Source organism: Spinacia oleracea, chromosome 2 (genome assembly GCF_020520425.1).
Source record: "Spinacia oleracea cultivar Varoflay chromosome 2, BTI_SOV_V1, whole genome shotgun sequence".
NCBI classification, from domain to species: Eukaryota; Viridiplantae; Streptophyta; class Magnoliopsida; order Caryophyllales; family Amaranthaceae; genus Spinacia; species Spinacia oleracea.
Genome location: NC_079488.1, coordinates 96,664,593 through 96,680,270, shown reverse-complemented (window position 1 = coordinate 96,680,270; position 15,678 = coordinate 96,664,593). Strand labels below are relative to the sequence as shown.

Genomic DNA, 15,678 nt, shown 5'->3' with positions numbered 1-15,678 from the left:
AGATCAAAGTAGTACTTTTCTCAAAGCGTCAAGCCTAGACACCCTAGTTGATTTTGCTCATTTTGAGCCCTAGTAGGAGGAAGTCTTAGACAACACTAGACAATACTAAGAATTAAATAATTATATATGTGTTTTCTGCAATTGTTGTTTTCATTTGGTACCAAACAACATAGTTGGTAATTAAAAGCAGGATGGTTGTATTTTGTTATTTGGTACCAAACAACATAGTTTGGTATTCACAACTCACAAGTCAACATGATTACATACTTACATTACCATTTTGTACCAAACAACATATTTTGAGTCAGAGATCAATGTTTATTTTGTGGGTCAAATTCATTAAATAAGTTGAAGTTTCCTTAATATTATTTTTTGTTATTGTCTGAGGAAGCCTCCCCTAGTAGTGGTTTGGACCGACTTAACTAAATCTCTGGACATGGTTCAAACTTCAAGGGTTAACTTTCAATTGGTGCCGCCAAAAAAAAAAGCAATTGAATTTTCTTAATTTGGGGAAGGTTCTTAATAATGGCAACTTCGGCTGAGCTCCTCCCTTACACACCCCTTCTCACGGCGGAGCAACCGCGACAACCACCAGAAGGATCCACCGTCCACGGTTCCGTTGATTACAAGAACCGTCCGTCCGTTAGATCCAACCATGGACAGTGGTTATCCGCTTCTTTCATCATTTGTAAGTCTTAATCAAAGCAAAATTCATTTCCAATTAGTTTTTACTTTCCAGAATTAATTGAGAATTGTTTCAAAAGGGGTGGAGATGGCGGAGAGGATTGCATATTTTGGAATATCTGGAAACTTGATAAGCTATTTAACTGGGGATTTACGGCAGTCAACGGCAATGGCGGCTTCTAATGTTAATGCTTGGACTGGGGTATCTTTCCTGCTTACTATTTTGGGAGCTGTTATTGCTGATTCTTTTTTGGGAAAGTATTATACTATTGTTGCTGCTACCCTCATTTACATCTTGGTTAGTATTCTTTCACTTCAATTGTTAATCTAATTATAATTGACATTTATGTGTAGTTTTTTATTTATTTGGTGGGTATTTTTGAAATTGGACATAAATTGCAGGAAATTGTGGGATTTTATTCGAATTGTTAAGTTCTCGTTTGATTGTTGTCATTTTGTTGTTGATATTGTTGTACGTTTGATTGATGAGAAATTGGACGATTGTTATTAAGTGAATCACACAGACTACATATTGTTGATGACTTGGTTTTGTAGTTGAAGTGATGATAGAACACTCAAAAGATAGAACTTTTTTGTCTAATCTCAAGGCAATTTTTCTTTGGTACTCCGTTTAGGGAAATTCCCAATTTATCTCCTTGATATGTTTTGTTGGTTTATCAAGGAGATTAACTTGGAAACCCTCCTCCGTTTATTGAGTATATTGAAGGGTGTTATGTATAGGTGCGGGTGGTTTAGGAATAACATGTGGGGTTGAACTTACTAATCCAATCTAGGGATCAACTATGAGTTCTTCTCAGTGGAAATTGATTAGAGGGTTCAAGTGAAGGTGTGATTATTCTTTGCGTAAGCGTTGACTCTTAAATTTTAAACTGGATTGCTTTTGATATTTGAGTTTTTAGGCATCTGAATTCTGATTGATTAAAAGTTTGTAATGCTCGTGATAACATCGGCCTTCATTCTACTCTGACAACTCTTTTTTGGTGTGGGGGGTGGGGTTGGGTTCATTCATTGACTAGTTTAGGGTTTAGTCTAAGCTGGTCTCCATATGGCTAATTATGGTGGTAATATCCGAGTGAGTATCAGATTAATAATGAAGTGCCATCTGCTTAAGGAGTGACCGAGTGAGTATCAGATTAATAATGAAGTTGGCGGATTTGTACTGGTTTCCAGTTCTTCAAGATTCAGTCTTCAATCTTTATACTTGAAAAACAATATAATCACATTATAATTTTCAACGGAGTGTGATTTTGGTCTAGGTTCACTATACAGTGTTGTTTTGAAGCATATTACTATGCTAAAGTAGTACAGAGTATATTTGTTTTACATCTCACCTGGATGGATTACCAAATGCAGGGGCTGGGCATACTGACTTTATCAGCAATGCTACCTTCCCTTAGTTGTCTCAACCAAGGGAGGAGCAACGAGGGTCCTCCTGGATGTTCATCGAACTTGCAGATAATAATATTTTTTGTCTCCCTTTATCTGGTAGCTGTTGGTCAAGGTGGGCACAAGCCTTGTGTCCAGGCTTTTGGTGCTGACCAGTTTGATGAAGACGACCCGAACGAGAGCAGAGCCAAAAGTTCTTTCTTTAACTGGTGGTATTTTGGTGTTTGCATGGGTGCTTTCCTTGGTACAGGAGTCTTGAGCTATGTTCAGGATAACCTTAGTTGGGGCCTTGGATTTGGAATCCCATGCATTATCATGGTCATTGCTCAGCTCATATTTTTGCTGGGAACTACAACTTATCGCTATACTATGAAAGGTGAAGGGGAAAACCCATTCAAGAGGGTAGGAAGAGTGTTTGTTGCAGCAGCACAAAACTGGAATGCTACATATCCAGAGGTGGGTGAAAGTGAAGAGGTTCTAGAAACCGAACTCCACGTTGGATCTCGACAATTCATGTTCCTCAACAAAGCTTTGCTTGCGCCTGAGATGTCAGCGAGAAATATTAAAACTTGCAGCATGAGCGAGGTTGAAGAAGCAAAGGCAGTACTTGGGTTGTTCCTTATTGGGACAACAATATTGGTCTATGCAATTGTCATTGCACAGCCTGCAACTTTCTTCACCAAACAAGGTATTACATTGGATAGATCAATTGGGTCAAACTTTTTCATACCAGCTGCAGCATTGCAGTGTGTTATTTACATCTGCATATTTATCTTTATCCCGCTTTATGATCGCTTGCTGGTGCCAATAGCCAGAAAATTGACCGGAAAGCCTGCTGGCATATCAATGCTTCAGAGAATTGGAACTGGTTTGTTGATATCCATATTTACTATGGTAATTGCTGCTGTCACAGAGAGAAAAAGGCTCAACACTGCTTTGCAACACGGGCTAATTGATTTTCCTGATGTAACGATCCCAATGAGTATTTGGTGGTTGCTTCCGCAGTATGTTGTGTTTGGAATTGCAGAAGTATTTACCTTGATTGGCCTGCAAGAATTTTTCTATGACCAGATACCAAATGAATTGCGTTGTGTCGGATTGTCTTTATATCTAAGCATATTTGGATTAGGAAACCTTTTAAGCAGCTTGCTTGTCTCTGTCATCAACAAAGCAAGCAGTGGAAATGGGGGAGAGAGTTGGTTTTCGGATAACTTGAATCGCGCACATCTTGATTACTTCTATTGGCTCCTTGCAGGTCTTAGTGTAATAGGATTGGCTCTCTTCATGTACTTCTCAAAAGCATACATATACAGCAAAAATAAGGTTCGTCTATAAAAGGTGATAGAATGTTGGAACTTTGTTAGCTAAGTTCAAATGTAAATGCTAGGTTTACAGTTACTAGTCAATTTGTCATGTTCTTTTACTCACATTTTATATTCAGCTCTCATACTGTAATTTCTATGAGAGTATTTTTTTTGTAAATCATCACATCTACCTTATGCAATTATAACAATGGAAGTGCAATAACATGTCCATGTAAAAGTACACTATAATTTCATTTGATGCAAGGGCAGATTTTATGGGTCATTGGCTCATTGCTAATGTGCTAGTGCCTACGAGGAAACACTTTGATGCAAAGGCTGATTTTTTTTTTGGAAAAGAAGTTATCATTGCTCATGTGCTAGTTCATATTACGAAATACTTTGATGTAAATGCAGGTTTTTTGGGTCATTTATTAGGTGTAGTGCCTAGTACGAAATAGTTTGATGTAAAGGCAGATTTTATGGGTAATTGTTTATGTACTTGTGCTTACTACGAAATACTTCTTAGAAAGTACAGTACTTAGTTGTAAATTTGTTTTGGGCATTACTATTCGACGCCCATTTTTACGCAAAACACCCACCTTTATTTAAGGAAATGTCCCTTTTGTCCCTCTCACCCCACTCCACTCTCACTCACCCTCACTTCCCCATTCACTTACCCCACTTACCCTCACCAGACCCACCAGCAAATTCCGGCAACCATTATTTTTGTCGGCCCCGCCTTAGCCACCGCCATCATTTGCCCGTCCACCACCACCTCAATTCATATCATTGTCACTTCCTCCACTCCGTGAGCTCAACCACTAGCACCTCCACCGTCGCCGCCACCACCACCACCTTTTATCGTTATCATCGTGATTGAAGTGGAATTTGGCCGAGAACATAAATGAATTTTTATTATGTTTGTTTATCTGTTGACTAGAATTAAGTTTGTTTTTTATTTGTTGACTATAATTAAGTTAATTATCAGTTAAGGAAAACAAATCACTTGGGTTCATTTGGAAATTTTATTTATTGACATGATAATTAATAAATGACCTTAAAAAAAAGAACCTATTTAATAATACAAAACATAATAAAAAAATATTAATTATAAAGGTAATAAATTTTGACGAAGAATAATTGAGGAAAAACGCATAATAAAAAAAAAGGTGATGATAAAGATCGCAAGTTGCGACAACATTTAGTTGTCGCAATCTTACGTGTTGGAGTTTAATTGGTACATGTATGCGCCACGTAGACTATACGTCATCCTACTATTTTTACTATCAATGCAATATTTTTACTATGAAATTAGGTAAATACGGTAATCAATATAAAGAAGGAAACAAATTAGAATATTAAGATTTTCCTAACTTTTTTTGAAACATGAATAATAGAATATATATGTTAAATATTTTAATTTCCTATTTAAATCGCGACATATAAGCATGCCATGTCATCATTGTGACACGGCTTAAAGGTCGCATGTTGCGACCTTTATCATTTTCGAAAAAAAAATTACGGAATAGGGTTCTTAGCCCTGTTCCATGTAAAACACGGAATGTCCGTGTTTTAAATGAAATAGGGTTGAAATTCATATTACTTACTGTTAGGTTATGATACATATGACAATTCATAAATCATGCGGAAAAACCATTTAGCCAGGAATACATATTATTTACACATAATCATATAGCATAGTTTAGATGCATACTCTTTGTTGCGTGCCTTCCCTAGCTGCGCCCGAACCGAACAAGAACAAGTCTTTAGGACTCCAAGTGTCGTCCCTCCGTAGATAGTCCACAGCACGTCCGGATCCGCCTTAAGATTGACCAACTAGAATCGCCCTTAAGGTACTAATAATTTTCGGCACTTTTAGGCAAGGAATGTGACTGAATTTTTCTCTCAAAAACTCACTTTGAATACTTGAATACTTGTTATAAATTGTGAACCCATACCACATATTTATAGGGGTATGGAAAGAGAATTGGAATCCTATTAGGATACGAATTAATTAAATTAGAATCCTAATGAAACTCTTATTTAATTAATTTATCAAATAGGATTAGGAATTTAATCATTAAACGAATCCTGTACGTTTTAGGTTTCGTATGTGAACACAAACACCCACGCACGCACAGCAGCCCACGAGGGGCGCCATGCGCGCGCGCACAGCCCGAGCATCGCAGCCCACGACTGCCGCAGCCTTGGGCGCGCGCTGGGCCTGCCTTGCGGTGGGCCTGGCGCAGCCTTGGGCTGGCGTGTTGTGGCGCGCGTTTCCCTTGCTGGACGTGGGCCTGGCTTCGTGCTGGGCCTTCGTCTAGCAAGCTCGTCCGATGCTAATTCGTACGACGCGCTTCCGATTAATTTTCCGATTCCGGAATTCATTTCCGATACGAACAATATTTAACATTTCCGATTCCGGAATTAATTTCCGTTTCGAACAAATATTTAATATTTCCGTTTCCGGAATTATTTTCCGATTCCGATAATATTTCCGATTCAGACAATATTTCCGTTTCCGGCAATATTTCCGATTCCGGCAATATTTCTATTTCCCGATACGTACCATGTTTCCGTTTCCGGCAACATGTACGACTTGGATAATATTTATATTTCCGATACGATCCATATTTCCGTTTCCGGCAATATCATCGTTTCCGGAGTATTCTTTTCTTGCCTGTGACGATCTCAGCTCCCACTGAAACCAAGATCTGTCGATTTCGAATATCCATAGATGGAGTATTTAATGCCATTAAATACTTGATCCGTTTACGTACTATTTGTGTGACCCTACGGGTTCAGTCAAGAGTAAGTTGTGGATTAATATCATTAATTCCACTTGAACTGAAGCGGCCTCTAGCTAGGCATTCAGCTCACTTGATCTCACTGAATTATTAACTTGTTAATTAATACTGAACCGCATTTATTAGACTTAACATTGAATGCATACTTGGACCAAGGGCATTATTTCCTTCAGTCTCCCACTTGTCCTTAGGGACAAGTGTGCATTTCCTAATTCCTTTGTCGCTCGATGCTTGCTCTTGAACATAAGGTAAGAGTTGTCATCCTTATTATGTCCAGAGGTGTTCCTCGGTTTCAGAGTTCAACTGATCAAATAAACAGATAATCATAGTCTATGATTCATCCGAGCACGGCCATGCATTTCACAGTTTCTAGCTCTCCGAGTGGCCTTGTACAACTTTTAAGCATCTCATCCCGATTTATGGGAGGACAATCCCAATCTTGCGATCTTGAGATTAGACTTCGTTTGATAGGTGATTACCTGAGCGTTGCCTTTATAGCCTCCTTTTACGGTGCGACGGTTGGTCAACGTCAAAGCCACCAGTTCTCAAACAAGTAATCTCAAATCACTCAGGTATTGAGGATTTAGTGTCTAATAATTTTAATGAAATTTACTTATGACAAATTTTCATCTCTTACAGTAAAGTTTCATAGGTCTTGTCCGATACTAGTCTTCCCAAAGTAAGTATCTATGCAAATGATTATGACATTGCCATGTCCACATAGTTCAAGAAACAGAACTACTAGTCATCTTGCATTCTAGTCGTCTAACATTTTCTATGCGTCCAATTTTATAGAAAACTCCGACTAGGGACCATTTTCAACCTTTGACATTCAAGTTCACTTGATAGACATTTCTTAGTCACAGGACTGGTCCTGACAGTCTATCTTGAATATATCGTCAAATTGAAGGGACTCATCATTTAATAAACCACAAATTAAATGGAAAAATGAATTCTCTTCATTTATTGTGAATGATTAACCAATAATGTTTTACAAAGATTTAAACTCTAAAACTTTAAAACATTAAACAGAGACATCAAAGCCATTCTCCAATATGCTTGATTCCCATAGCTGCAGTGTGCGAGTTGTGCTTCGCCTGCGGCAGAGGTTTAGTCAGTGGATCTGATATGTTGTCATCAGTTCCAATTTTGCTTATCTCGACTTCTTTTCTTTCGACGAACTCTCGTAGAAGGTGAAATCTACGAAGTACATGCTTGACTCTCTGGTGGTGTCTAGGCTCCTTTGCCTGTGCAATAGCTCCGTTATTATCACAATACAGGGCTATTGGTCCTTTAATGGAGGGGACTACACCAAGTTCACCTATGAACTTCCTTAGCCATATAGCTTCCTTTGCTGCTTCATGTGCAGCAATGTATTCCGCTTCAGTTGTAGAATCCGCAATGGTGCTTTGCTTAGCACTTTTCCAGCTTACTGCTCCTCCGTTGAGGCAGAAGACAAACCCAGACTGTGATCTGAAATCATCTTTGTCGGTTTGGAAACTTGCGTCCGTATAGCCTTTAACAATTAATTCATCATCTCCACCATAGACCAGGAAGTCATCTTTGTGCCTTTTCAGGTACTTCAGAATATTCTTGGCAGCAGTCCAATGCGCCTCTCCTGGGTCTGACTGGTATCTGCTCGTAGCACTGAGTGCGTACGCAACATCCGGGCGTGTACATATCATAGCATACATTATTGAACCAATCAATGATGCATATGGAATCCCATTCATTCGTCTACGCTCATTAAGTGTTTTTGGGCACTGATTCTTGCTTAGAGTCATTCCATGAGACATGGGTAGGTAGCCTCGCTTGGAGTCCGCCATCTTGAAACTATCAAGCACCTTATTGATATAAGTGCTTTGACTAAGTCCAATAATCTTTTTAGATCTATCTCTGTAAATCTTGATGCCCAATATGTACTGTGCTTCTCCTAGATCTTTCATCGAAAAACATTTCCCAAGCCAAATCTTGACAGAGTTCAACATAGGAATGTCATTTCCGATAAGTAATATGTCGTCGACATATAATACTAGGAAAGAAATTTTGCTCCCACTGACCTTCTTGTATACACAAGATTCGTCTGCGTTCTTGATGAAACCAAAGTCACTGACTGCTTCATCAAAACGTATATTCCAGCTCCTGGATGCCTGCTTCAATCCGTAGATTGACTTCTTTAGCTTGCATACCTTTTTAGCATTCTTTGGATCCTCAAAACCTTCAGGCTGTGTCATAAACACAGTTTCTGTTAAAACGCTGTTTAAGAAAGCAGTTTTGACATCCATCTGCCATATTTCGTAATCGTAATATGCAGCGATTGCTAACATTATCCGAATAGACTTTAGCATTGCAACTGGTGAAAAGGTTTCATCGTAATCCACACCGTGGACTTGCCTGTAACCTTTTGCAACCAATCTAGCTTTGAAAACTTCAAGTTTCCCATCCTTGTCCTTTTTCGGTTTGAAAACCCATTTGCTTCCAATGGCTTGGTAGCCATCTGGCAAATCGACCAAATCCCATACTTGGTTTTCAGACATGGAGTCTAATTCAGATTGCATGGCTTCTTGCCATTGCTTGGAGCTAGGGCTCGTCATAGCTTGTTTGTAAGTCGCAGGTTCATCACTTTCAAGTAATAGAACGTCATAGCTCTCGTTCGTCAAAATACCTAAGTACCTTTCCGGTTGAGATCTATATCTTTGCGATCTACGCGGGGTAACATTTCTAGTTTGACCATGATTCTCACCAGATTCTTCTAAAGATCTCTGAGTTTCATCCTGAATGTCATCTTGAGCATTCTCTAGAGTTTGTTGTTCGACTCGAATTTCTTCGAGGTCTACTTTTCTCCCACTTGTCATTTTGGAAATGTGATCTTTCTCCAAAAAGACACCATCTCGAGCAACAAACACTTTGTTCTCAGATGTATTGTAGAAGTAATACCCCTTTGTTTCCTTTGGATATCCCACAAGGATACATTTGTCAGATTTTGGATGAAGTTTGTCTGAAATTAATCGTTTGACGTATACTTCACATCCCCAAATCTTAAGAAAAGACACATTTGGAGGCTTTCCAAACCATAATTCGTATGGAGTCTTTTCGACAGCTTTAGACGGAGCTCTATTTATAGTGAGTGCAGTTGTATTTAGTGCATGTCCCCAAAATTCTAATGGAAGTTTGGCCTGACCCATCATTGACCTGACCATGTCTAGCAAGGTTCTGTTCCTCCGTTCCGACACACCGTTCCATTGTGGTGTTCCAGGAGGAGTCAATTCTGATAGAATTCCACATTCTTTCAGATGGTCATCAAATTCATAGCTCAGATATTCACCGCCTCTATCAGACCGCAGTGCCTTAATCTTCTTGTCTAATTGATTCTCTACTTCACTCTGAAATTCCTTGAATTTGTCAAAGGATTCAGACTTATGCTTCATTAGGTAGACATAACCATATCTACTGAAGTCATCAGTGAAAGTGATAAAGTAGCTGAAACCACCTCTAGCATTTGTACTCATTGGTCCACATACATCTGTATGGATTAAACCCAATAGTTCATTTGCTCTTTCTCCAACTTTAGAGAAAGGTTGCTTTGTCATTTTGCCAAGTAAACATGATTCGCATTTACCATAATCCTCTAAGTCAAATGGTTCTAGAATTCCTTCCTTTTGAAGTCTTTCTAAGCGTTTCAAGTTTATATGGCCTAATCGACAATGCCACAGATAGGTGAGATCTGAATCATCCTTTTTGGCCTTTTTGGTATTTATGTTATATACTTGTTTGTCGTGATCTAATAAATAAAGTCCATTGACTAATCTAGCAGATCCATAAAACATCTCTTTAAAATAAAACGAACAACTATTGTCTTTTATTAAAAAGGAAAATCCCTTAGCATCTAAGCAAGAAACTGAAATGATGTTTTTAGTAAGACTTGGAACATGGAAACACTCTTCCAGTTCCAAAACTAGCCCGGAGGGCAACGACAAATAATAAGTTCCTACAGCTAATGCAGCAATCCGTGCTCCATTTCCCACTCGTAGGTCGACTTCACCCTTGCTTAACTTTCTACTTCTTCTTAGTCCCTGTGGATTGGAACATAAGTGTGAGCCACAACCTGTATCTAATACCCAAGAAGTTGAATTAGCAAGTATACAGTCTATAACGAAAATACCTGAAGATGGAACAACTGTTCCGTTCTTCTGATCTTCCTTTAGCTTCAAGCAATCTCTCTTCCAATGCCCCTTCTTTTTGCAGTAGAAGCATTCGGATTCAGAAGTGGGTTGACTGACCTTCCTCTTTACAGATTTGGCGCCAGTTTGCTTAATTGGGCTGGCCTTGTTGCCACCTTTCTTAGCATTCCTCTTCTTTCCAGATTTCTTGAACTTGCCCCCACGCACCATAAGCACATCCTGCTTATCACTTTTGAGCGTCTTTTCAGCGGTCTTCAGCATACCGTGAAGCTCAGTGAGCGTTTTGTCCAGACTATTCATACTGTAGTTCAGTTTGAACTGATCATACCCGCTATGAAGAGAATGGAGGATGGTGTCTATAGCCATTTCCTGAGAAAATTGCTGATCCAGCCGACTCATATTCTCAATGAGTCCAATCATTTTGAGAACATGTGGACTTACGGGCTCGCCTTTCTTAAGCTTGGTCTCAAGAATTTGCCTATGAGTCTCGAATCTTTCGACTCGAGCCAGATCTTGGAACATGTTCTTCAACTCACTGATGATTGTGAAAGCATCTGAGTTGATGAACGTTTTCTGCAGATCCGCACTCATGGTGGCGAGCATTAGACATTTCACATCCTTGTTGGCATCAATCCAACGATTGAGGGCTGCCTGAGTGACCCCGTCGCCTGCGGTTTCGGGCATTGCCTCTTCTAGGACATACTCCTTTTCTTCCTGCATAAGAACTATTTGCAAGTTCCTTTGCCAGTCAAGGAAGTTTTTCCCGTTCAACTTCTCCTTTTCGAGAATTGATCGAATGTTGAATGAATTGTTGTTTGCCATATTAAAAACTACAATTGAAAAGAATAAACAAATAAATAACCATTCACAGTTTCTCTTAATAAACTTAAATTCTAGCATACATGCATAATTCAATGTTTATTAAGCATTTTATTCAATTTATGTGTTCCGGCAGGTGTGAATAAAATGATTCCAAGATCCTAAAATCATTGAAGAACTAAGCACAGTTTGTCGACTTAATACTAAAACATCTTAGGTAAGCAAAAACCTTTTGCTAATAGTCTAGAAACTATTCTTGGTTGATAGGTACGTCTAAGAACTTATTAGGTAAACCTATCGATTTTGCCACGACATAAAAGGACTCCTTACTTATATCGTTGAGTTTCACCAAAACTAACATGTACTCACAATTATTTGTGTACCTTGCCCCTTTAGGACCAATAAGTAACACCTCGCTGAGCGAAAACTATTACTAGATTGATGTAAAGGATATCCAAGCAAGTGTATATTTTGGCATGGCACCTTATAACTCAATTTTTAAGTTTGGAACTTAAGGCTCTTACTATGTTGGTTAGATTTTAAGTGAACTAAAATCCTTAATCATGCAACATAATCAAGCCACAATCTCATGCATAATTAAGACATATTTAAAGCAATAAATAACTTAAAGCATGCATAAGATAAATGTGATCTAGTATGGCCCGACTTCATCTTGAAGCTTTAACTTCAAAGTCCGTCTCGAAAATCTCCGTGGGAGGCACCATTTTCTTCAAATAGGATAAGCTATAATTAAAACTAATTACAACTATTTGATGGTACGCAGACCATATTTGAATTGAAAAACGACTTTGGTACTTTAGACCAATTACATTCAAATTAATGGTACGCAGACCATATTTTCTATCCTATTTGGGCCATACTAGTCACTTCATAACCTACAAAACAGTACATATACAATATATACCATTCACCCATTCATTATCATGAATGGCCCACATAGCTGGTTAGTAAAACACATTATGCATCACGTAAACATTTGCAGCAATTAATCAAGGGCACCAATAATCTACCAATTATTCAGTCCTTATTAATTCTAATCAAGTTGTTTTAAACTTAAGGTTTTGTAGACCTAATCAAGAGTTTATGACTAAAAGCGCTCCCACTTAAACCAATAAATTCATATGCTTTACTAATTTTAAACATAAAAATGTATTTCTAGTCTAACCGGAAACATACAAATTTAATTAAAATTTAAAGCTCATATAAATTTATAATTGAATCCAAAAAGTTTAATTTAGTTTCAGTCGTATTTAAATTAATTCATGATTTTAATTTTAGTAAAATAATTAGAATAAATAAAATTTATTATAATTATAGTATTCAAAATTAAAATCCAATAAAATAATTTAAATTATTAATTTTAAAATTAATTAAAATTACGTAAACTGAAAATTTCAAATTAAAATTTCAAAACGATCTAATCGCAACGCAAACACCCTACGCATCGCACGCCCTTGGGCCACACGCACACAGCCATCGCTGGCCATGTGCGCGCAGCCCATATGCTGCGTCGCATAGCTGCTGCTTCTACCCTTCGCAAGCCATCGCACGAGTTGGTGCTCGCTGCGCGCGCGCCAGCGCTCGATGCACGCGAGCATGTGCTCGCTGCGCGCGCGCCAGCGCTCGATGCACGCGAGCATGTGCTCGCTGCGCGCGCGCCAGCGCTCGCTTCGTGCACTCGCCAGCGCATGCTGTGCGCGCTCGCTAGCGCTCGCTTGGTGCGAGCCAGCGCTCGCTGCGCGCGGCATCAACGCTGGGCGCAGCACTCGTGGCACGCGAGCTTGCGCTCGCTGCGCGCGAGGCTGCGCGCGCTTGCGCGAGGCAGTGCGCGTTGTGGCGCAGCTCGCTTGCTGCCCACACGCGACTGCCGTGCCTTGCTTTCGCCCACGCCCATTCGTCCATTGCTCATAGCCCACGACACAAGGCAGGGCTGCTGCCTTGTGCTCGTGCACCATGCCTTTGCTCATTGCATTCGTGCCGCATGGGCGACGAGCTCCCTTGCTCGTCGTCACATGCCCGCACTATACAACACCCCTTAAGGGTAACACGTAGCGTCCATTGCTTTGTGCGTGCAAGTTATATGAACGAATCGCATAAAATTTAAAATTTATATTTAAAATTAATGACAAATTAATAAATAATATTAATTTCATAATTTTAGGGCGAAAAATCGAAAATTTATTATTCAATTGATTTCCGATTATCATGGATTCAAGCCTAGGTCATAAAAATTTAAAATTTATCATAAATTTACATTTTTTATGGTGGTTTTTAATCATAGGTATCTAATTAAATTATAATTGATTATGAAAATCAAATTAATTCTAAATTATTCTAATTTTCAACAAATTAATCATAATTACAAATTAGATTGCATAATTAACAAGGCTAGGCATTCAAACTTGTTAAACATATACAGTAGGTCAATCAAAAATTCAAGATTTATCAACAAGAATCGCAAATATTTAATTTAACATCTTAAATTTACGAAATTTTGCATTCGAAAAACTAAAACCTTCGAAAAGTCATAGTTAGGCTTCGAATTTGAGAATTCTGGGTTCGGTAGAAAAATATTGTTTTTGTCAAAATTTTAGAATGCCTTTTACATGCGGAATTGACACAAAAATCACTCGATTTGGATGAGTAACGAAGAAACTGCCGAAAAACTGCGTACGTATAATTAAATAAACGCAATTTGCAATTAATTAACAATTACGAAAATTAATCACCCCTTTTAATTCTTGCAAATTTGTAATATTTAACCATGTTCATGCAATTTAGATTATGAAAATAATAAGAGGCTCTGATACCACTGTTAGGTTATGATACATATGACAATTCATAAATCATGCGGAAAAACCATTTAGCCAGGAATACATATTATTTACACATAATCATATAGCATAGTTTAGATGCATACTCTTTGTTGCGTGCCTTCCCTAGCTGCGCCCGAACCGAACAAGAACAAGTCTTTAGGACTCCAAGTGTCGTCCCTCCGTAGATAGTCCACAGCACGTCCGGATCCGCCTTAAGATTGACCAACTAGAATCGCCCTTAAGGTACTAATAATTTTCGGCACTTTTAGGCAAGGAATGTGACTGAATTTTTCTCTCAAAAACTCACTTTGAATACTTGTTATAAATTGTGAACCCAGGCCACATATTTATAGGGGTATGGAAAGAGAATTGGAATCCTATTAGGATACGAATTAATTAAATTAGAATCCTAATGAAACTCTTATTTAATTAATTTATCAAATAGGATTAGGAATTTAATTATTAAACGAATCCTGTACGTTTTAGGTTTCGTATGTGAACACAAACACCCACGCACGCACAGCAGCCCACGAGGGGCGCCATGCGCGCGCGCGCCCAGCCCGAGCATCGCAGCCCACGACTGCCGCAGCCTTGGGCGCGCGCTGGGCCTGCCTTGCGGTGGGCCTGGCGCAGCCTTGGGCTGGCGTGTTGTGGCGCGCGTTTCCCTTGCTGGACGTGGGCCTGGCTTCGTGCTGGGCCTTCGTCTAGCAAGCTCGTCCGATGCTAATTCGTACGACGCGCTTCCGATTAATTTTCCGATTCCGGAATTCATTTCCGATACGAACAATATTTAACATTTCCGATTCCGGAATTAATTTCCGTTTCGAACAAATATTTAATATTTCCGTTTCCGGAATTATTTTCCGATTCCGATAATATTTCCGATTCAGACAATATTTCCGTTTCCGGCAATATTTTCGATTCCGGCAATATTTCTATTTCCGATAATATTTCCCGATACGTACCATGTTTCCGTTTCCGGCAACATGTACGACTTGGATAATATTTATATTTCCGATACGATCCATATTTCCGTTTCCGGCAATATCATCGTTTCCGGAGTATTCTTTTCTTGCCTGTGACGATCTCAGCTCCCACTGAAACCAAGATCTGTCGATTTCGAATATCCATAGATGGAGTATTTAATGCCATTAAATACTTGATCCGTTTACGTACTATTTGTGTGACCCTACGGGTTCAGTCAAGAGTAAGTTGTGGATTAATATCATTAATTCCACTTGAACTGAAGCGGCCTCTAGCTAGGCATTCAGCTCACTTGATCTCACTGAATTATTAACTTGTTAATTAATACTGAACCGCATTTATTAGACTTAACATTGAATGCATACTTGGACCAAGGGCATTATTTCATTCACTTACCTAGGTAAGAATAGAGTCAATATGAGAGTGATGGATAACTCAGTTGGTTAGAGCTTTCATCCTGATTCCAGATGATCCTGGGATCGATTCTCAACCCCGCCCTTGTGGCTCATTCACACCCAAAAGAATAGAGTCAATATTCCTATTCCTACCAGAATCCGGGTATGCAATACGCAATGAATATTTGCATGGAAGTGCATGATCTACCAGAATTAGAAATAAAGAAATCCAAAGAAAAGTCAAATATTCATCCCAGGAC

At 38.9% G+C, this 15,678-nt stretch overlaps 1 protein-coding gene across 1 annotated transcript; it reads left to right on the top strand.

Moving 5' to 3' along the window:
* Positions 1–391: 391 nt before the first annotated feature.
* LOC110787600 (protein NRT1/ PTR FAMILY 5.10-like) lies at positions 392–3,659 on the top strand. The gene is made up of 3 exons (XM_021992224.2): positions 392–688; positions 765–982; positions 2,059–3,659. The coding sequence occupies exons 1-3, from the start codon at positions 526–528 to the stop codon at positions 3,424–3,426; spliced, it is 1,749 nt and encodes a 582-aa protein (XP_021847916.2). The 5' UTR covers positions 392–525; the 3' UTR covers positions 3,427–3,659.
* The last annotated feature ends 12,019 nt before the right edge of the window (positions 3,660–15,678 follow it).